Source organism: Argentina anserina, chromosome 5 (assembly GCF_933775445.1).
Source record: "Argentina anserina chromosome 5, drPotAnse1.1, whole genome shotgun sequence".
In the NCBI taxonomy this organism is placed as follows: Eukaryota; Viridiplantae; Streptophyta; class Magnoliopsida; order Rosales; family Rosaceae; genus Argentina; species Argentina anserina.
This window is the reverse complement of record NC_065876.1, coordinates 4,060,900-4,083,269: the sequence shown is the minus strand read 5'-3', so window position 1 is coordinate 4,083,269 and position 22,370 is coordinate 4,060,900. Positions and strand designations below refer to the sequence as shown.

At 39.9% G+C, this 22,370-nt stretch overlaps 3 protein-coding genes across 6 annotated transcripts; 2 read left to right on the top strand and 1 right to left on the bottom strand.

Annotated features, from left to right (window-relative positions):
* The first annotated feature begins 6,541 nt into the window (after nucleotides 1-6,541).
* Nucleotides 6,542-14,550, top strand: LOC126793805 (uncharacterized). 3 transcript variants are annotated; one of them, XM_050520431.1, is made up of 6 exons: nucleotides 6,542-6,718; nucleotides 7,074-7,926; nucleotides 8,033-8,191; nucleotides 8,887-9,141; nucleotides 9,340-11,620; nucleotides 14,027-14,550. In XM_050520431.1, exons 2-4 carry the CDS (start codon nucleotides 7,081-7,083, stop codon nucleotides 9,139-9,141), a joined length of 1,260 nt encoding a protein of 419 aa, XP_050376388.1. In that variant the 5' UTR covers nucleotides 6,542-6,718; nucleotides 7,074-7,080; the 3' UTR covers nucleotides 9,340-11,620; nucleotides 14,027-14,550. The 3 variants fall into 3 exon arrangements, with proteins under 3 accessions (XP_050376388.1, XP_050376389.1, XP_050376390.1); XM_050520432.1 differs by lacking the exons at nucleotides 6,542-6,718; nucleotides 7,074-7,926; nucleotides 8,033-8,191; nucleotides 8,887-9,141; nucleotides 14,027-14,550 and adding an exon at nucleotides 11,941-12,083 and having other exon boundaries at nucleotides 10,600-11,629; XM_050520433.1 differs by lacking the exons at nucleotides 6,542-6,718; nucleotides 7,074-7,926; nucleotides 8,033-8,191; nucleotides 8,887-9,141; nucleotides 14,027-14,550 and adding an exon at nucleotides 11,941-12,073 and having other exon boundaries at nucleotides 10,600-11,620.
* A 2,593-nt stretch (nucleotides 14,551-17,143) lies between these two features.
* Nucleotides 17,144-17,904, bottom strand: LOC126795244 (uncharacterized). The gene has a single exon (XM_050522086.1). It carries the CDS (start codon nucleotides 17,882-17,884, stop codon nucleotides 17,144-17,146), a length of 741 nt encoding a protein of 246 aa, XP_050378043.1. The 5' UTR covers nucleotides 17,885-17,904.
* A 470-nt stretch (nucleotides 17,905-18,374) lies between these two features.
* On the top strand, nucleotides 18,375-21,215 carry LOC126793747 (calcium-dependent mitochondrial ATP-magnesium/phosphate carrier protein 2-like). Of its 2 annotated transcripts, none has more exons than XM_050520365.1 (4): nucleotides 18,375-19,052; nucleotides 19,519-20,307; nucleotides 20,437-20,527; nucleotides 20,685-21,215. In XM_050520365.1, the coding sequence occupies exons 1-4, from the start codon at nucleotides 18,626-18,628 to the stop codon at nucleotides 20,872-20,874; spliced, it is 1,497 nt and encodes a 498-aa protein (XP_050376322.1). In that variant the 5' UTR covers nucleotides 18,375-18,625; the 3' UTR covers nucleotides 20,875-21,215. The 2 variants fall into 2 exon arrangements, with proteins under 2 accessions (XP_050376322.1, XP_050376323.1); XM_050520366.1 differs by having other exon boundaries at nucleotides 18,914-19,052; nucleotides 19,505-20,307.
* The last annotated feature ends 1,155 nt before the right edge of the window (nucleotides 21,216-22,370 follow it).

Below are 22,370 nucleotides of genomic sequence, written 5' to 3'. Positions count from 1 at the left end.
ACAGAGAGAGAAGCAGAGAGTTGCATAAACAGAGTTGTAGGATTGATTAAGGATTTTAACACATACTCCGGGGCCCTAGGAACAACAGGGGACCCAGAACATGCCACGTGGCTACTTTTGCTTGTAAAGTGCCTACTTGTCCGATGTTTTTACTCTGGTCAAAGGTCAAAGCAAACCCTCTAATTATGTCCACAGCCGTTTGTAGCCATAGATTTCCTATTTTTTGATCGAATTATTTTTAGTTGATGTAGAGCTAATTGAAGTAGAAGGCTCATCCTAATTTTGAATCAAATACGACAATGCACATAGCAAAGTTCACCTCGATCGTTAGGAATATTGATTTCAAGTTCGCTAGAGATGTTATTTAGAAGTGTTCAAGTGCTCCAAAACCTTGGCATTCATCATTCAATCTTCAAAGAGTACAAACAGGCCGCTACAGGATGTTAAAATTTTACAATTTACTTGTGAGTGAGACCGGAATTGGGTCCCCAGAAACTGAATTAAGATGTTCATCCTGTTAGCCTTTGTTATCCCAAAAATCTTCTACACATTCATGACAAAGTCATGCACAACGGTCATCAGCTGAGAAATTCTTTCAACTGAGCAATCCGCAGCAGTCAGAGCAGTAAAAGTGTTTTCCTATCATTATAAGCAAAGTCAAAATCATTAGATTCATAACTCCACTTAGACTGGACGTGTGAAAGACGATAAAAAGAATTTTACATGTACCATCAATAAACAAATACCACTAAAAAACTTGCATCAAGAAAGATATGACAACATGTCGTTTTTCTGGGAAGGGCACAGTGAAAGTGGTGAGTTGGAGAATGCCATATTTGCTCAACACAGGACCAGGCATCAGCTTCTTTGAATGGGCAATTACACGGATGGTTCGCGCAGCCTGAAGGTGTTCATTGCTTCATGCATAATAATACTAGTAAGTAAAAATTAATGCTGATATCAATCAATCAAAATCCTTCTTAACATTACATACCCGATCCACACTGTCTGCATATCCTCTATGGCATCTGGCTCTGAGTCGGCCATATTCGCCACCGTAGCCGCAGGACTAAGGGGTGAAGCTTCCATATCGGTGGCGATCAAGTTCCCTGTACCCATCGTCAAGGAGCTTTTAATAGAGATACTGAGATCTATGATTGGGCCTAATATGCATACGGGCTTTTAAATGAGTTCATGTGCCAAGCTGTTCAGTTAAACAGGTTCCATTTTTGTTCGACAAACAGCCAGACTTACAGCACTCCGTGTGCGTGGCAAGTGGAACATCCATTGACTGAGGCATTATTTCAGTTTCAGACTTCCTAATAGAGGTCAGAGGACACACATTCAAGACTATACAGTCATGCACAGTGCTCTTCAGCTGAGAAATTCTGTCAACTGAGCTCTCTGCAGCAGTCACAACAGTAAAAGTGTTTTCCTATCATTTATAAGCAAAGTCAAAATCCTTAAATTCGTAACTTTCACTTAGACTGGACGTGAAAATGAAACAAAAAAAAAAGAATAAAACATCAGTTATATCACATTATATACTTTCAGTGAGCAGAAGAGTCTTTCCCATCGTGTACGATAATCATCCTGCACAGAAAAGTAGATGTCAAATATGAAGCAAAGTGCACATCTGCAGCATAAATTTGTAAGAAGTACTGGGTCTGACTCCTCTTCAAGTAGCTAGAAAGCAGATGCCACAGCTAGCAGGTGCTGGATCTTTTATCTGTTGCCCATAACAGGGAAAATTGGAAGGTCCAGCATCACTACTACATAGTATATCGCTCCATACAAAACAAAACGATAAGTATTGTCTGCCCAACATTTACCTTGTTGATCCCAAAATCTAAGCAAATTTATAGCTAGCCCCAACTCGAAATCAGTTCCACTGGAAAATAAATTAATGGCGAGATAATTGAAAATGAGTGTTTAAATACTCTGACAGACATATGTGACCGCCTCGCCCAACAAGCAATACAATTTGTGTGCTGTAACAAATCATTGTATATCTATGCAACAACTAGAGATCATCTGAACTTACTGGAAAATGCATTGTATCATATAAGACGACAATAATAAAAGATGTTGTTAAGTCTGTACCATATATGGCGGAACGAGACTTGTGGACAACAATTCAAGTAGATGCCTAGTCTTTTCAATCATACATGGATCCAATGAAAGTGGCGAGTTGGAGAATGCCATATTTGTTCAAGGCATGACCAGGCATCAGCTTCCTTCATTGGGGAATTAGACTGATGGTTCGAGCAGCCTGAGTGCCTGACAATAATTAGAAAGACATCAACAAGAGTAATGCTCATTGATTGGTTGTTCAAGTCGTAACATTACATACCCAATCCACTCTGACTGTATACACAGTTTCCACATACGATTTCATTTGCTGTATAAATTCCTCCACATTAGAATCTACACATCAAACTAAAATTTAGGAGACGATAGAGACTGAGAACCCTAAATTGATTGAATCACGCTCACCTGGAATATCAGCGGGGATGGGATAAACAATCCCACTGAGGGCGGCGGCGGCGTTTGGTCCCTCCACACAATCCGACTTATCTGTCAGCATATCGTCAACCGAGTACAGAGGACTAACGGAAGAAGCGTCCATATCGTCGGCCAAGTACACAGGCTCCGAACGAGGAGGACTAGTGCCTACACCCATCGACTTAGTTGATTGAATTTGAAACCCTAACTGGGAATTATGTCGGAAGAAAAAATAAGGTATTGGAAAAGGCGGGAAGCAGATGCCATGAGAAAATAAAGGTAAAATTGAAAAAAGATGAGGCGGCACTTGATTGGGCCGAACAGGCCCACAGGCCTACTGACGTTCCTAATGCGGATGTGGGCTTTTAATGACTTTAATTAGTGCTAGTTAGGGCTAGACACGGAGCGAGATGAGACGACACGAGGTTCATCTCATATCTCATCCGACTCTTTTGAATCGGGATCGGATCGAGAGAGAACAGTGTTTTTAAGAATGAATCCCACTCGGAATTAATCTCAGTTGAGATCGGGACTGGACGGGTCTAATCTCACCGTCTCATGACTTTAAAATATATATTTTCTCAATTCTAATAGACAATTATCAATCAACTATGAATAAAGACAATTAACAATATTGACAAAGAGTCCATCACAAACTTAAATCAGCAATTAATCTTCCACTTACTCATGATGACAAAGTGATATTCTTCATTAGTTGGATCCAATGCAGCACCAAGTATTGATCAACTTCATAAGTTGCGACTGCCTCTTCCTTTTCTTGAACAAGCTTCTTTTGATTACTGAGTCGTTGATCCCGATGACCTGAGCCAGAGCTACTTCTACTTGTGATAGTACTAGATAAAGAATTAGGAGATTGCAACCTCGACATGTGTACGCCTCCATCTACATGTACCACATACTACCAAAATATGACAATAATATATGATAAATACAACAAAATATCTCAAAACATTACCATATATACATCAATGGACTCACATAAGCTCAAAATAGTAGCATCAATGCTACTCACAAAACAATAACACCATACATGCATCAATACTCACAAAACAGTAGCATAAGTACTCACATTACCATATATGCATCATCTCAAAAACATCAATTACACACGCATCATTACCATATATGCATCATCTCGAAATATAAGTTACACACATCAGTCACACAAAAACTTAATAAATTATAATCAAACCAGAAGCACATGGATTAGGTCGAACCGAACTTGATTTATTTCCTTTAGCCATCCTTAACCAATCTAACAAGAAATCCATAATTGTTCAAAGTCTTTTTAACACAAAAATCAACTAAGAAAGTAACAAACAATTGAAACAAAGTTTAACAATGAAATCTCAATAGGTCAAGCAAGTGCATCGAGCAAACATACTATCAAAAACAAAGTTTAGTAATCATCAGGATCCAGCATCAAAATCTCATACACTCACTACCTTGAATTAGAACGAACTCAAAATTCAAAACTGAAATCTCTTGATAAAATGAACTTACCCGGATTCTAAGAGCTTTGATTGAGATTGGAAGGAGAGAAAATTTCTCGGTCGCTCCGACTATGAAAGTGGTTGTAACGGCCATGGGAAGCGAACCCGTAAAACTCCTCTTTTATGAGAACAAAGTGGAGAGAAGTCGGAGAATGGAGGAGGTTAGGAGGGATAGAGAGATGGTCGGAGATAGGATCGGGACTTTAGACCCGAGAACCGTTTAGAACTGTCAGAATGGCACTGAAATGGTCGATTCGATTCTAAAATAAATAAATTACTAACTCTAGAGAAACTGCACCAAAAACAACCAATTCGATTCGATTCTGGTTTTTTTTTTTATAATAATTTTGGAACCGTTATAACCGAGTCTTCACACCTATATAAGAAAAACCTTAAAAAAAACATCTTTTATCGTCGCCTCCCTCATCACTTTTTTTTATTTCTTAAACTCCTACTAATCACTATATAAACTAAAAAACCTTATTCACTTTGTCTTACGCCCTCACTTCCTCTATTATTTTGTTACTCCCTAAAATCCAAATTGTCATAGGTTTGCATTCTCTCTCTCTCAATTCTTTTTAAAATATTTGAGTATGTTAATTGTTGATCATTGGGTAATTGTATTAGAGAGGTTGTTGACGTTTTGTATTTGCATTTTGAAAATTGGTATTTTATATGGTTATTGTTTAAGGCTTAGAAGTAAATATATATTACAGGAAACTTTTAGAACCGTAAAAACCCAGAAATCGACATGATATTTGCGGTTCCGGTTCCTTCCGTTTCCGAAAGCAAACGGTGCTAAATCCGGACTGCTTTTTATTTCTAATTCTAGTTTCGGTTCTAGGAAAAATCATTATTTTAGAACCGGTCTCAAGCCTAGTCAGAGATTAAAGAGGAGGAGAGGGAGGCCGGCGAGATGGGACTTGGGAGAGACTGAGGCCAAGGCTGAGAAAGTGAGAATGAAGTTCTCTTTTGCGGCTTAAGACATAAGTGCATAACCCTTAGACGTATAAATTAACAATGAAAGATGAGATATTCAACAGTCAAGATTAGAAGTTATTTAATTGTAGGACGGGACAAAGCTGAATAAAAATTATTCGTCTCATGTTTCATCACACTATTATGAAACATGACGGGACATAACAAACGTTTTTAGACATTCGTTCCATCCCATCCATACGAATTCCGGGACGAGATAGAGATTTCAACTTTTTATGTAGTGCTAACTGTTTGTTTGCGAACAGTTTGATTCAAGTTTTAGAGTAGCCACACCAGCCCTTTATTGAAAGATAAAAATGTGTCTTGATTCGAGTGGTTAGACGAAATAGAGATAGAGAAAACAAAAGCAGAAGATTTTCTTAATTGAACTAATGACATTCATTGACATGTATGCTTGCTCACAATAGAATTGAGAAGTGGAGGAATAATTGTGATAAAAGATAATCTTGACATTTACTTAAACATTTATTATGAATCTATGATCACACTATCAGACTCATTTTGACTCCATCACAATGTGGATGTGGGTCCCACTTTTGCACCGAGAAAAATATGGAATTTTAATTCATTACGTAACTGTTCTTAATTGTCGAGCTTTGATGAATAATTATCAAGAATTGATTCATGAACAACCGAGACTTGAAAACCTAAGTAATGGTGGGTTTAGGAATCAAAGTGTCTGGAGTCAAATCATATCATATTATTTAGTAATCGAATAATAACTAGTAAGACTCTTAATTCTTATTTTGTTGGTAAGTAAACATCTCAATGGAAATGAGAATATCAACATCCCAATTCTATTCCAGTCTCCCATTCATTTTGTCTCTTGTTTATATTAAAAATATTTAACTCCATCATGGTGTCGTGATGGAGTAACTGACTCCACTTTGGATTACTGGTCCTCCCATATTTAGGAAAATTAAACTCAGAATTTGCCTTGAAACTAAATATATTCTCGTCCACTTTCCAAAGTATGGATAATATAATTCTTTACCTGCTAGAGTTATATTTGCCATATTTCATATAATCATATTTGTCTTTAGAGAAATGAGTTTGGCCTATGTACTTCCCCAATTCATTTGCTAGAGTCCAAGTTATGTAGACGGCCTTGGTCCATCTGATCCACAAATAATGGAGGCGCATGGCCATATAAACGAGGCCATTCTCATATCTCTTGAAACATGCACCCCAAGAACACACTGTCGTTTTCAGAATCCAAATTAAAAGTTAAACATGGTGGAAAAAATACGAAACTTCTTGGCAAATCTTTCAATGGGAAACAGAGTCACCATTGTGTTAGTTAATTTTGATGCAACGCGTCATGGCTTAGGCCACAGATTCAGCCTAATAGCCTTATTCAATTCACTCATGTTGATCCGATATGACATTTTTGTCCGAGTCCTTGACTGTGTTAAATTGTGAAAATGGATTGGTCATTGGTGGGTACTTCACGTCTTTACTATTATCCATCTACATGGCTTATTCTCACGCTTACACGACACGCCATTGCTATCTCCAAACGTCATCACTTTCGTAATCGTTGTCACTCTCAGTGGTTCATTTCCATTTTCGCTCCAGCTATTTCTCAAAACACCGAACGGCTGCAGAATCTTCCTTTATACATTACCGTTTGTATATATACACCCAAAAGATAAAGCTTTGACCCAGTTCTCTCTTGCTCTGGTTGCTGAGGCACTTGGGTATGCTCTGGCTTTTTTCAGCCTCCTTTACATGTTCATGGTTTTGGTTCTTTGGTTTGGTTTTACTATGATTTTGAGTATGATTTCGTTATCTTCATGGACTGTTTATTGATTCTTATAACCCTTCTGCATATTATGGGTAGCGATCCTATAAGTATTTACAGATTACTGATTTCTACATGGCCTGAATTATTACATCTGAATAGCAATCTTTTAACTGTTATGAATGATGATCTATGTATGCTATATATCATGGCCCATGTCAGTGATTCTTGTAGGAGAGTGTATAAGAAACCAACTTTGGGGTGTAAAACTAGTATCTTGTTTAACTGGAGCTTTATATTGATATTGGCAGGAAGAAAATGGCACAATATTGTCAAAGTTTGGTGCTTTTGTTAGCTGTGCTAGTACTGGGATTAAGCTTACCATGTTCAGATGCTATTCGCATCAATAAGGTCAAGACCAGGACTAGCGTTTATTACTCCCCTAAGATTGTATTAGAACCAGGGTCAGTTGCAGACAAATATTTCTATAGCATCAACTTCCCAAAAGGCCATATTGCTATAAAGTATTTCAATGCTGAAGTGATTGATGAAGAAGGGAATCCCATTCCTCTTCACGAAACTTATCTGCATCATTGGGTTGTGGGAAGATATTATGCCCGGTCAAGTTATGTGGAACCAGAGCAGATTGGTTTTGAGCATATTGAAAAGTCCGATTTTCAGTTTGTGAGAAACAGTGGTTTGTGCCAGAATAATGTTCTTGGACAGTACTACGGACTTGGGTCAGAAACACGAAAGACAGACACACATGTACCTGATCCTTTTGGAATAGAGGTTGGCAACCCTGCAGAGATTCCTGCCGGATATGAGGAGAGATGGATGCTCAATGTTCATGCTATTGATACTCGGGGAGCAGCGGATAGGTTGGGATGCACTGAATGCAGGTGTGATCTGTATAATGTAACAAAAGATGGACGAGGGCAGCCTTTGAGGCCAGGGTACACAGGGGGTCTGCACTGCTGTTATGATGGTACACAATGCAGCATAAAACAAGGTTATAATGGTGTCAAGAGAAGCCTCTACTTGAGATATACTGTGAAGTGGGTTGATTGGTCTGATTCTGTTGTGCCTGTCAAGATTTATATTTTTGATGTCACTGACAGAACGGATCATTCAGCAGGATCCTTCATTAAACATGATTGCCGGGTAAGTGAATCTAACTCATTGCATAACAAGTTGTAATATTGGTCTCCATAGTGTTGATAATTTATCATTGTTCTGCCTGCTAAACTGTCCGGCCTTTATTGTACAGGTCGAGTATAATGTTGAGCCTTGCAGTACTGTCGATGAGGTTAATGATCAGTGCCTTCACAATCAAAGGGCAGTGATTACTATGCCAACTGGTGGCTATATCGTCTACGGTGTGGCCCATCAGCACACTGGGGGGGTCGGTGCAACTCTATATAGAGAGGTGCTTTTCTTATACCCATAGCAATATTGTTCCTTCTAGGCTGTAAAGTAGTTTCTCACTGTCATATGCTGGAGCTCAATTACAGAAATCTCATCCAATTTATTCGTTTAACTTCTATATTATCTGAAAGTGTCAACTCTTACAAACCCAGTGTACGTAGGTCACATTTCTTAGTTTCTATATGTACATAAAAAAAAATCTGAAATATGAAGTATATAATCCTAATTGTTGGATAATAGGTTTTTTGTTTCTGATTCCTTTTTAGCCTACTATGCTATATTTACTGCTGAGTATACCTGACCGTTGATTATTGATATTCTCGGGCTTCACAAAGAAGTATAGTTACTAATAAGTTTATAATTAGGTTGGAGCTTGTTGGAACTTTTAGCGCTATGTTCTCACTTAAAAAGCTAGTGTATGCTTCTATCGGCTAGAAAAAGGTCAATCATGTTTGTTCATTGGCTTCCTCATTTAAGAACTATAATCTTTGATACCAGATCATAGCAAGTCTGTGATATTTTTATCTGGTATCTATCTTTCAACGCTGCATCTCGATAGTAATGAAGACTTTCCATGGCATCTCAGTATGAATTGGACTGTTTCTTGTCTCTCAATATATTTTGGTCTTTATAGGAAATGCTTTTCTTTATGTAATGTATTGTCTGCAACTGATCTGCTTGTTTTCGATGATGTAGGATGGACGGGCTCTATGTTCCTCAATACCAATATATGGACAAAGTGAGGAAGCTGGAGATGAGGCTGGTTACATTGTAGGAATGTCAACTTGCTATCCACGTCCGGGCACTATCAAAATAATGGATGGAGAGACACTGGTTGTGGCTTCCAATTACAGCAGCTCGCAGCCACACACAGGAGTTATGGGCCTCTTCTACATCTTGGTTGCAGAGAACCTTCCAAAGTCCTCCTTGCTTATGGACTCTTCACTTTAAGTAAGATATTGTTAAATACAATGGCTACATGATAATCTTGATTAAGGATTAGTCTATCATCAAATATCAAATTCTTGAGCCTTCTTATTTCAATTAATCAATTTTGTAGATTATTATATATAAAATTTGAGTATTTGATGGTAACAAATAAATTACAATAAATTTGTGAAGCTTATGTTATGCTCTTTGTTCTTGCAGATCTGGTGGTGTTGTCAGTTAATTAAAGCTGCTAGTTTTGTGATTAAGGCATCTTGAATATACTGTTTCACTTGTCACTCTGATGTATAGACGTTTTGTAGCCAATGTACGTTGTCCTATAGCAATAAGTTCAGAGTTTGGCAATTGGCATTGGCATCAAATAAGTGACCTCACCCAATAGATTCTGACAATTTCTTCCCAGAATATGATCGGTGGTTTCCAGTTTCAGTGTCTCAGTTTGTATACCAAGCAAATCTCATTTTCCACAATGTGAGAAGCTCTGCATGATTCACATTTCCTATGCCAAAACTAAGATTGACACACACAATTATGGAAATAAGATCAACATACAATTAAGGATTGCGATGCAGAAAATTCAAAAAGAGTAATTGAGTATAAATGTTATTATTGGCATAAGCTGGAACAGCTGTAAGAGCGGGTAAAACATGAAGCATGTTACTCATGGTGGTGTTAACAACTAGGTTTAATCATTAGGATTAGTGCTAATATTCTCCAATCTTTCCTATAAATAGATAGCTTAAGCATTGTATCAATCATCAAACAATCAATACAAATCCTTATAATCAAGTTGGTATCAGAGCAACTTACTTGGTTGGTTGCAAATTTCCTCCATTTTTTCCTCCCGTCTGGCGTAGGTGTTTTTGCCAGACGTCAAGATAAGCAATAACACTGTCTCTGCTCTCCGCTGTCGCCTCCTCCGGTGCCACTGCCTCTTTCGGAAGCCAGCCCCGACGCCGCGTCAAAACATCTGGATCAGCGTGCCCGTGCCTCCCCTCGGTCCGACCTCAGCTCCGTCGCCCCCTCCATCACCGACGCAGCAGCAGGACGACCCGAGACCGGGTGATCCACAACAGCCCTGACGCAGCAGCGCCGACCCGATCCCCGGTGCTCCGACGCAGCAGCAGAGCCGACCTCCACACCGTCGTCGCCTCGCCGGCAGCAGCAGCAGCGCGACCCGGAAATCGTCGGTTCTGATTGTGCTGATTTCGGAAGCAAAGAAGGGTTTTTTATTAACCCTGATCTCCCGCAATTCGACCCAAGATCCGACCCGAGATCCGACCCGCGATCCAACCCGCGATCCGACCCGAGAACCGGCCCACCCATTTTCTACTGCCTTTTTCAGTGCTTTTTCACCGACAGTGCTTGTTCACTGAGGCAGGCTTGTTCACTGAGGCAGGTTCCTATCAGTTTTTTGTTTCCGCTGCATTATTACTGATTTGTGATTTGATTTGATTTACAATGGGTTATGGAGACAAAGACGAGAGTTCTCAGGTCAATGATATTCAGAAATTTGAAGTCTCTGTCAAGAATTCTGACAGTGGTTCTTTTGGAGGAGCCAAACTCAATGGGGCCAATTTCCGTAAATGGAAGAAAATTATGACAGCCCATCTCCGAGGAATGCACAAGATAGGACATGTCACTGGAGTCACTAAGGCTCCCAATGCAGATGCGGTTGTTGCCTACACTAAATGGGACGATGATGATGGCCTTGTAATGTTTGTCTTGTTCAAAGCCATGAATGAAGAGATACTTGACCTGGTAGCAGAATGTGATACCGCGCATGCAATATGGACGACATTGGAAGTCCTATTTACTAATGACTCTGATTTTATACAGGTTCATGAGTTAATGTGCACAGCCTTTGCAATGCACCAGGATGGGCAACCGGTGGCGCAATATTTCACTAAACTAAAGAATATTTGGGCTGAGATTGATGTGAAACGTCCTTGCATGATCAAGAATCATGAGGATATTGTTTGGTACCAAAAAGAGAAGGAGATTGAGCGAGTTCACCATTTCTTGAAAGGTCTTGATGCAAAGCATAACAGTGCGAAATGCGAGCTACTCAGAAAGACCGAACCTCCTAGCCTAATCACAGCTTTCACATTTATCCGTAAGGATGAGTCTCAGCATGAGAGTCTTCATAAGACACAAGTTGAAGTTTCTAGCCTCACTGTTCAGGCTACATCTCCAACACCATCCCTTCAGCCAGCCACCTCAGCTCCACTCCATAAGCGCGGACCACCACCAGGCTTCGGGACTCAGCCCCGCCCTCCTTGCTCTTATTGCCATGATACAAACCATGCTCGTGCAACTTGTTGGAAGTTGTATCCACACCTTAGACCCCAACGGCCTAATTATCGTCCTAAGGCGAAAGCAGCTATTCAATTAGTCCCGGAACCAGATATCTATGGTGTGGTTGGACATGATCATCATACAACAGGAGGAGCAACACCCACATCATCAATAGCTGGTCGTGGTAAGATTGGTATGGCTTTACATATTTCTCACTTTGTTAGTTTTGATACATGGATTATTGATTCTGGTGCGTCCGATCATATGACTTATGACAAATCCTATTTTACTATCTTATCTCCTCCACCAGTATCATATGTTACTAATGCTAATGGTGATGCATTCCCCGTATTGGGGAAAGGGTCAGTTCATATTACTCCCACAATAGAACTTCACAATGTGTTATATGTACCTGCTTTATCTCATCATTTGATATCTGTCCCACAATTAAATACTGAAGCTAACTGCTCTGTGACATTTTTTCCCATGTATGTGATATTTCAGGATCTTCTCACCGGGGATTTAATTGGTCGGGGGTATCTAAGGGGCAGGTTGTTTCATCTGGATCAGACGTATGCGGGGAAGAAACCAGGGGCACCATCCCGGATCGCTTTGCTCTACACTTCTGATAAGCTAAGTGAAGTTTGGTTATGGCATCGTCGCTTGGGGCATCCATCTTTTAGTGTTATGAAAGCATACATGCCTACTTTGTTTCTTGGTGTGGATGAGTCAGTTTTTCGTTGTGAAACATGTGTTTTGGGCAAGAGTCATCGATCTACTTATTCCCCTAGTACTTCTCATAAACCCACTCTTCCTTTTGAATTAATTCATTCTGATGTTTGGTGGCCCTCCAAAGAATCTACTGTGTCCGGAATGCGATATTATGTGTCATTTATTGATGATTGCACACGTCTTTCGTAGATTATTCTTCTAAAAACCAAAAATGAGGTTTTTCCGGCTTTTCAAGCCTTCTATACCACTGTCCAAACACAATATAATGCCACAATTAAAATTCTTCGTTCTGATAATGGGGGGGGAATATGTGAATCATGTCTTTCAGGAATTCTTTAACGCACATGGAATTGTTCATCAAACAACGTGTCCTTACACACCTGAGCAGAATGGCGTTTCCGAAAGAAAAAATCGTCATTTACTTGATATGGCTCGGTGTATTCTCTTTAGTGCCCATATGCCTAAATACCTTAGGGGTGATGTTGTCCTAACGTCTGCTCACCTCATTAATCGTCTTCCATCTCGTGTCCTTGGAGGCAAAGTTCCATATGAGGTGATTGCCTCCCATGTTTCCTTACCCTCTTTTTCTAATCTTCCCGCCCGTGTTTTCGGTTGTGTTGTTTTTGTCCATCTTCCAAAACATCAGAGGTCTAAGTTGGATGCCCGAGCAGTTAAATGTGTGTTTGTTGGATACAGTGGACATCAGAAAGGGTACATGTGCTATCATCCACCTACCAGACAATATTATGTCACTATGGATGTTACTTTCTTTGAGGACATGAGCTATTTCACGTCTTCTGATACTGCTCTTCAGGGGGAGAATTCATATTTTGAAGAGCTGTATCATGAAGAGGGGGAGACAAGTCAGTCAGGAGATATGGTGCTAGGTTCGATTGAGATTAATGATATATCAGCTACACATGCACCAACAGATGATTCTGGTATAGTCACGGCAGAGATTCAGGTACCAGAAGCTGACAGCACAACTGCCCCTCCCGTCTCGCCTACTGTTGTTTATACCCCTGACCAACGTTTCCCTGGTACAGAAGATCACTCATTTGAGGTTAGTCATTCTATTGGGGGAGTATTGGCATGAGCTGGAACAGCTGTAAGAGCTGGTAAAGCATAAAGCATGTTACTCATGGTGGTGTTAACAACTAGGTTTAATCATTAGGATTAGTGCTAATATTCTCCAATCTTTCCTATAAATAGATAGCTTAAGCATTGTATCAATCATCAAACAATCAATACAAATCCTTGTATTCAAGTGTTATGGCTACTAGTGACTAGGTGAACGCCCTCAATACAGTATTCCTATGAGGCTATTACGCGTTTAGAAAGTCGTCTGAAGAGATTGAAGACTCAGTGAGAGATGCATCCCTTTACAAATCGTCCCTTTCTAGAATCCAGTATAATAGTTTGACATAGTGGATTCTAAAGGATTTGGCAAATCAGGAGATAAATAAAGTCAGTTTTATCTTGCTTAATTAGTTAATTTTGATGCAAATCAATCAAATACGTCATGGCTTAGTCGATCAACTCTACGATATGTCTGCCTGTCTGACACTGTTAGATTGTGAAACTGAATATGTATTTACAATGGTTATGAGCTAGATTTTCAGTCTCATTTCCAATTTGTTCATGGTTTTGGCTTTACTATGATGATGAGCTAGATTTCACTATGATTATTGGATTGTGATTGATTCTTGTACATAACCCTTCTGTACATTCATATTACAGTATCAGTGATTGTGCCATTCATTCAGCTTCTCATTTTACATTATGTTTGCTTATGTTAAAACATTTAGAGACTTTGTGTTTGTAATTGAACCAAGTATAATGTTGTTTTTGGTGACAGTTGAAATCGAACATTGGAGAAGCTTGAGCAGCAAGGAGTAGACTGGAAGCATTCTCATCAATCACTCAATCAGTATCATTCAAGTTAGTTTCTTCATTCTTTACCGATAAGGATCTTGGTTTTTTCTAGTTTCTACCCTTTCACTGCATTGTGTTTTAAGCATCACTGCATATCTCCTAAAGAGGGTAGAAAGAACTACTCCCCAACTCCCCAAGAGAGGTTTTTCACAAGCACAGTTTTGAAGATCAAAATGATTTTATAGGTCTGTCAAAATTTCTGCTTCCCTTGTCGTTTGGGCTAAGCCAGATTCACTGTGCTTAGATAATCCATGTGTCCTTCCAATTTCCAAAGTCAATTCCACATTTTCCCCGAATGTTTCAATGTTAGTCAACATGGAATTCTTCTCAAAGACTCGGACTTCTTCGTAGAACCAATAACAGCACTATTGGGTCCGATTTGAGGTGCTGCTGAACAGCGTCGTTCTTCATCGCCGTCGTCACTTCTTATCTTACAGTGTTCCTTAATGATGGGAGCCCAAATTGGTGATTGTGTATCTAAACTCCGGTGGCATGTGCCCACTATATGCAACTTGATGATTATTTTTTTTTTGAAATAAAATATTGTTGCTTTCATCAGTAGGGCCAAATCTTCAGATGTTTCTTGTTGGTCTGAAACTTTATCTACATTTTCCTGCTTGATACCTACACTCTCAATAAGTTCCATTATCCTTTGCATCCCGAATTTTCGGGTTTGAATTGTATTGAATTTTTGGAAATTATTAAACTTAGAAAATTGAATAAATCGCATTTTCGCTTCACGACGATGTCAAAACGAAACGGAACCGTTTTCGGAAATTTAAATTGGAAAAACGTTACGTTTCCACAACACGGGAGTCGACTTTACTCCGTCGCTCATCTCTGAAAACTTTCTTCACGAAAGTTGTAGAGCTCGTCGATACGAGTTCATGGACACATCGCGCACCTTAATCGGACGTCGTATGTGGAAGTTATCGTCGACGGGAGTTGGTTTCCGATTTTAGAAAAAGCATAAAGGAGTTTTTAGGAAAGGGTTTCCTAAAACAAAAACCCTCATTTTCTCTCTCTCTTCCCCGCAGCCGCTCCCTCTCAACCCCGAGCCTCTCTCCCTCTCAAAAATCTCTCTCGGCGATCTCGCGTCTCCGGCCTGCGTGGCTCTCACCGCCGCTCCCAAGACCGTCGCAAGCACGACTACTCCTACCTCCAAGCGAGACACACCCTCCCTCGCCGCCGTGAAGCTCGAGCGACGACCCGAGGATTCTGCGACTTCCACCGCCGTCCAAGCTCTTCGCCGGCGAGACTAGAGCACGAGGACTAGCTCGCCATCGCCGATCCTCGCCACTGGTGCCATCTGCAAGCCGGTTGGAGCTCGATTCGACCGCCACCTCACCCCTGCACGAATTCAACCGCCGCCTGGGTTCAAGCTTCTCCGACGACTTCCCGGCAGTTCTAAGGTTCAAATAGGTATGGAGATGCTTTAAATCGATTGATATGCATGATTGTGTGAAGTTGTGGCAATTTGTGGAGAATTGGAGGAGGAGGAGGGAGAGTACGTACCGCCGCCTAAGGCGGCGCATGAGGGAGAATGAGAGGGGCTAGAAACGGCATTAGGCCGTGGAAGGGTGGAGGAGAAGAAAAGAGAGTTTTGGGCGGCGGTGGGCAAGCCACGCGCTGCAATTGTGGTGGCGCATGAGCGCCACGCGCGGCTGTTTGTGGTGGCGCGTGAACAGTGATTTCCGAACAGTAATTTTTTTGTAAAAAGTAATTATGCACAGTAAAAATGTAACAGTAATTTACTTACAATAATTGTAACAGTACTTTTCTGAATAGTAAATCGTGATTAGTATTTACTGGAACAGTAATTACAAGGAAACAATACATTGGTGTACATGAATACGCAAATAGTAAGTACATGTACAATAATACGTGAACAATATTTACGTGAACAATGATTACGCAAAAACCGTAAATTGCTGAATAGTAAACATTAGTACTGATTCAGCATTTGAAGTTTTACGTACGTTTCTAACCACTTTTTTTTTTATACAACTAGGTGATCGACAAAACAAGTAAATGATTTGCTTTAGGTATTGTGGAAATTAAGCTAAGGAAAGTAAGGTGAGTAAATCTCACTATGACGAGTCTACCATTGGTGGTGATTCATAATTACGCTTTATTTTAAAAGAACGAACTATGATATGTATATGATATAGTGGTTTGTGTATGTGTGTAAATAGTAAAAAACGATACATATATGTGGGTTGCTATATTATATACTATCATATTCTTATTTCCAAATGAGTTTATTTATAACACTAATATTGGTTTTATTTGAGCATGAGTCGCTTAGTTTTTGTACAATAACATGTGAGGATTGTATTGTACGTGGTTTTAACTTGAGTCATATTAAAACGTTTTTTCTGTCTTCGGACGTGTTGTCATATCGGAATCTAGTCTTGGCTGGGTGACAGTTACGATTCAGTTAGAGCTCTAATATGTCTGCCGGTGTACTGCATGAGGGGTAACAGATGAGTTACATGCTTATGAGTACCCATATTCTTGTGATATTGGGTAACATATGGGTTGCCTAATGTCTGACGGCGTACTGCACGAGGGGTAACAAATGAGTACATGGGTCTCATGAGTACCCGTATTATAAATGTATTTAGGTAAACAGATGGGTTGCCCAATTTCTCATGAGCACTTATATTTTCAGATATTATTGGACATCCAGATGGGTCGTCTTGTGACTCATGAGTACATTTATAATTAAATGTTTTCAGTATTTTTTTCTCTTGTATTACTATGCGTGTTATATTGTTATTTTTACTTATACGAGCTGCAAAACTTACCGGGTTGTGTTTACAATCCCGGTGCACCTATTCGATGGTGTAAGGGATAGTTCTGCAGGTGTGGATTAGCAGAATTGGAGGTCTACTCTGAAGATTTCAAAGTTTCATTATTTCTATTGGTGGTGAGGATTGAGAGGATTTCAATTAATTTGAAATTGTTTTAGAATTTTTCATGATTTCGATTTTCGAGTTTAACATTCGAATTTCGGGATTGTGACACTACACGAGGGTTATATCCTTAATACAGTGACGAGTTCTGCTTCAATTTTATTAAGTTTATTATCCAGATGCTCCAAGAAATTCTCAAAAGAGGTTATTCCCTGCAAAGTACTAATGTTGTCGTCTTCATTCAAAACTCCACTCTTTAAAGGTTTTGGAACCTCATCTCCTATTGGCTCAACTGGTAAGCTTGCTTGATTCTCTGTAGGGAGCAAGTTATCTTGGTCATCAGTAAGTTCTGGGCCCTTGAAGCCAAGTTCTTTGACCTCATCCAATTCTTGTGCCTCTTCAGGTGTTGGGGATACAATTCGAACTGGACTGTAAGCATCTTGTCTGACAACTTCAAGATCCAAAGCAACATTTCCAATTAGCTGCCTCTCTTTTACAGTAATTGCCTCATTAAGCTTCGCTGAAAGCTCATCAAGCAATTCAATGCGTTTCTTTGACTTCTCCAATGCCTGCATGACCTTCTTCTTCTGAAAGAGCATTTCCCTAGCTTCGTCTTCCCTTCCGATCCGGACATTGATCGCTGCTTGCCGTCTAAGCTTCTCAGCCGCCTCGGATAGCCGCAGAAGCCTCAACCTTGCATTGTTAGCTTTCTCTCTGGTGGTCTCAGCCTCAAAATGAAGCTGACCCAGTTGGACACGTAGGTTTTCTGAGTTGATATTGGAAGCCATGGCGGAGAAGACGGGCGGTCTGAAACTGAAGGGAACGGCCATGGCGGTGCCACCACCACTCTTCATGAGCATCATCAAACTCCAACTTGATGTAGATCACATAATAAATTGTTTGCTCAAAACGAGATTTTTTTTTTTGGAAATTTGCTCAAAACGCGATGATCATAATGTAGCACTCATTATTTAGATAAAAACCCAAACGAGCTTCTTATCTTATTTTTTTTTCAATTCACCGAATTCATAAATTATATAACACAAACGCTTTATACTATTTTTTTCAAAATTTAACAAGCACTATAACCGGAGATACAAAACTTTTTCATCTGAACTTATCGGGCAAAGATGAAGATGTTAAAAACTATATACATTTCGACAAAAACCCTAAACTGCATAATGAACCATATCATTCACCTTCTAATTGTTTGGAAATGTAAAAATTAGGCCAAATGATAATGAAGAAACAAAATAACGTGGAAGCACTAAACACGTTTGGACAATTCAAGGCCAAAGCCACACAAGAAAGAGGGCCAAACATCCTCCCCCACAGACCTCGATCCTTCTTCTTCCTCTCTCTCTCTCTCTCTCTTTCTCTCTCCATATCTCCCTATATCATCATTCAATTCTTCACCTTCTTCCTCAATATGCCCATTTGGCGGTTCCACATATCTCTCTCCTCTACCCATTTCTCGTAATTGAACCAAACCCATTTCAATTCACCCCCATCTCTCCTTAAAGCTCCAATCTTTCTCCACTTTGATCCCCATTTGACCCTTTCCCCAATTTGACCCCATTTATCAAATTGGGGTTTCTTCTTTTATGTCAGGGGCAAAGCCGGCCGCGGACCATGTCGGCTTTCCCACCTCCGGCGCCGACCCCGTCAAGAAATCCCCCCAGCCCATCACCATGGATCACGTCCTTCTAGCTCTCCGCGAGACCAAGGAGGAGAGGGAGCTCAGGATTCGGAGCCTGTTCAATTTCTTCGACGCTGCCAATTCGGGTTACTTGGACTACGCTCAGATCGAGGCGGGTCTCTCGGCGCTTCAGATTCCGGGGGAGTATAAGTATGCTAAGGATCTGTTGAAGGTTTGTGATGCTGATAGGGATGGGAGAGTCAATTACCACGAGTTTAGGCAGTATATGGATGACAAGGAGCTCGAGCTCTACCGCATTTTCCAGGCCATTGATGTCGAGCACAATGGCTGCATTCTCCCTGAGGAGCTCTGGGAGGCCCTCGTCAAGGCCGGTATATAAGTGCATTGCTTGTTTTGTTTTTGTTTTTAGTTAGTGGCTTTTGTGGAGTAGTACATTATGAAATGTCTTAATTTTGATGTGATAGTTTCTAATTTTGACAATGAGGGTGGACTAGAGCGTTGGTTTAGTAGAATGTTGGTCTGGTGAAAGCGTGCCTTTGTTGTTTAGGATTGTATTATTGAAGTGAAATGCTAGAAGGCTAGTAGTTGGGCAGTTTGGATGGTGTTAGTGATGTCTTTCACTTTCACTTTACTTGTATTTTTGTGTATGGTACATTTGTACTGTTCCCAACTGTTAGACCGATAATGAACCTAACTACCTGTAGGAAATCTTTTGGCACACTCGATGTAAACATAGGAGCAGTGAACTAGGAACTGGGTCTGTTTCCTTCTTTTTAGTCTTCGGGCAGGCATTTTTTTGGTCCATTTTTATAAGGCCTGGCAGTTTGTGTTTTGTAGGGATTGAAATGGATGATGAGGAGCTTGCTCATTTTGTGGAGCATGTTGACAAGGATAACAATGGGATTATAACTTTTGAGGAATGGAGGGATTTTCTGCTGCTTTATCCGCATGAAGCAACAATTGAGAACATATATCATCACTGGGAAAGAGTATGCCTCGTGGACATTGGGGAACAGGCTGTTATTCCAGAAGGCATCAGTAAGCATGTTCACAGGAGTAGATATTTTATTGCAGGGGCTATAGCAGGAGCTGCTTCTCGTACTGCTACTGCTCCTCTTGATCGGTTGAAGGTGGTTTTGCAAGTTCAGACATCACGTGCATCTGTTGTGCCGGCTATAAGGAAGATATTCAAGGAAGATGGTTTTTTGGGGTTTTTCCGGGGTAATGGAATAAATGTTGTGAAGGTGGCACCTGAAAGTGCCATCAAGTTTTATACTTATGAACTGTTAAAAAATGTCATTGGAGAAACTATGGGGGAGAACAAGGATGATATTGGTACTGCGGGTAGGCTTTTGGCTGGTGGTATGGCAGGAGCAGTGGCACAAACCGTTATATATCCACTGGATCTTGTGAAAACTCGGTTACAGACCTGTGTGTCAGAAGCTGGAAAGGGTCCTAAATTGGGGATACTGACCAAGGAAATTTTGACTCATGAGGGTCCTCGGGCCTTCTATAAAGGACTATTACCATCTCTTCTTGGGATTGTCCCCTATGCTGGGATTGACCTAGCTGCCTATGAAACCTTAAAAGACATGTCAAAGACCTATTTTCTTCATGATAATAGTGGTACGACTATCTCTGTTTCTTTGCCTTTTCTTTTCTAGCAACTGTTTTGGTATATTTTCACTCATTATTTGTTTTCCTGTTTGTATTTCTTGTAGTATATTGCCTTCTAAGTTTTCCACTTTTGTGCAGATCCTGGTCCTCTCATCCAATTGGGCTGTGGGACAGTCTCAGGAGCTCTTGGAGCAACATGTGTTTACCCTTTGCAGGTTATTCGCACCAGGTACAACTTATGACCCAAGTCTTTTGCTACTTTGGTTCCTTATAATTACTTAGACATGCAATTAGAAGTTCCCTTCAAAGAATGCCATTTTCTTTTAATTCACTTGATATGTTGCTGGTAATTTGGTCTTGTGCTTAATATGTTGCTTACTTTCCAGAATGCAAGCTCAACGTTCTAACACAGGAGAAGCTTATAGAGGAATATCTGATGTATTCTGGAGAACACTGCAGCGTGAAGGATACAGAGGTTTCTACAAGGGGTTGTTTCCAAATCTTCTCAAAGTTGTGCCAGCTGCAAGCATTACATATATGGTATATGAAGCCATGAAGAAGAAACTAGATCTATAGCGGATGCGGTAGTCATACCTGATGGTAACTACACAGGTCTTGTAGTTAGAAATTGCATTTGTGTTGATGATGATGAAAATAAGTATGAGATAACTGATTGTGGGACTACACGATCTTGTAGTCAGACTTGCTGGTAAACTACTCAGGTACTGTAGTTAGAAATTGCTTTCTTGGTGATGATGATGATAAGGCAAAATGAGTTACTAATTAAGTAGATATATGGTTGTCATATGACAGAGGTATCCCCCTTCAGGAATGGGGCACAGATTTTCAATTTTGTAGCTTGGAAGGTTTATTCCTCGGATCTTATAAAATTTTAATGTTGAGAAACATAGTTACGGGCTTACGGCACATTGTGGCAAAGGTATCATCTCGTCACCTTTTATCTTCTGCAGTTCTGCTTCTTAGTAGTTAGTGGACAGTAAATTTTTCTTGCAAATTGTTTTCCCTTTGATTTTCTTTTCTGGTACTAATTTTTACCTACTACCAGTGAATCCATATCTGATGAGACCCATAAATCTATGCATGGGAGTTATGGCTATCAATTTATCACTAAGCAATGCCGAAAGATAACCAATTGCGTGGGAAGTTCGGGTGTAAAATTCTAGCGTTCTTTTGCTTTGACTCTAATATCGCATGCCTAAAACACACCAAAGTAATTGCAATTTCTAGTGCTTCAATAACATGAGATATCAAACAAATTACAATGTATATGTATTCACGAGTTATGAATAGCTGTGTCACAAATTAACGTTGTTTACTCGTATGTAATGGTAAGAACAAGAATTGTATAATTCTTAATTCAAACGAGACTTCAATTTTTAGTAACTCAGGTCACAAAACATGCTTGTGAAATAGTGGAGGAAACTAAGTAAACTAATGTTGTGGAGGAAGACCGCGACAAAGCTGTTTAGGGGTTAACTATGTTAACAATGCAAAGAACACTGAGAGATTAAGCAAACGCCTATGCAAACTGCTCTGAGTTGCAACTTGTAATTTGTTCAATTGAAGTTTAGTTTTTATCTCTCAAACTTCATGTTGAGTAAGAAATGCTGTCAACACTACAACAGTTTATAATTGTCCAGTGGAAAGTTAGAATGTGTAAACCAGCAATTTAATTACCATAATGAATAATAAATAAATTGTTTTAATTGAAGCACTGATGTTATAACACTAGCATACGCCTAAAACATTTGAATTGAAGGCATGTTGAAGCGGTCACCGGAACTTTCTGTGAAACCTATGAAGCCGACCCTTTTGGATTATTGCCTTATTGGTCTCTGAAACACTAGCGTCCATAGTGAACTTGGCATTACATTGTTACATTCTACGGGAATTTTGCTCACTAACAAGTGACAATCACTATTCACTACTCTTGGATAATCCAAAATTTCAAATAGCATGTTGGACAGGTTACAGGTACTATACCACTATTGCTCTAGTTATGATGTTCATACATGACACACTTCCATGATGAGATTCAACTTTTCCTCATA

What these genes read in the sequence shown, in the direction of transcription:
- LOC126793805 (XM_050520431.1), top strand. Translation starts at nt 7,081, where the DNA reads ATGGCACAATATTGTCAAAGTTTGGTGCTTTTGTTAGCTGTGCTAGTA. An exon ending in TCATTAAACATGATTGCCGG is followed by an intron (nt 7,927 to 8,032) that starts GTAAGTGAATCT and finishes TTTATTGTACAG; the next exon opens with GTCGAGTATAATGTTGAGCC. An exon ending in GTGCAACTCTATATAGAGAG is followed by an intron (nt 8,192 to 8,886) that starts GTGCTTTTCTTA and finishes TCGATGATGTAG; the next exon opens with GATGGACGGGCTCTATGTTC.
- LOC126795244 (XM_050522086.1), bottom strand. Translation starts at nt 17,884, where the DNA reads ATGATGCTCATGAAGAGTGGTGGTGGCACCGCCATGGCCGTTCCCTTC.
- LOC126793747 (XM_050520365.1), top strand. Translation starts at nt 18,626, where the DNA reads ATGTCAGGGGCAAAGCCGGCCGCGGACCATGTCGGCTTTCCCACCTCC. An exon ending in GGAGGCCCTCGTCAAGGCCG is followed by an intron (nt 19,053 to 19,518) that starts GTATATAAGTGC and finishes TGTGTTTTGTAG; the next exon opens with GGATTGAAATGGATGATGAG. An exon ending in TTTTCTTCATGATAATAGTG is followed by an intron (nt 20,308 to 20,436) that starts GTACGACTATCT and finishes ACTTTTGTGCAG; the next exon opens with ATCCTGGTCCTCTCATCCAA.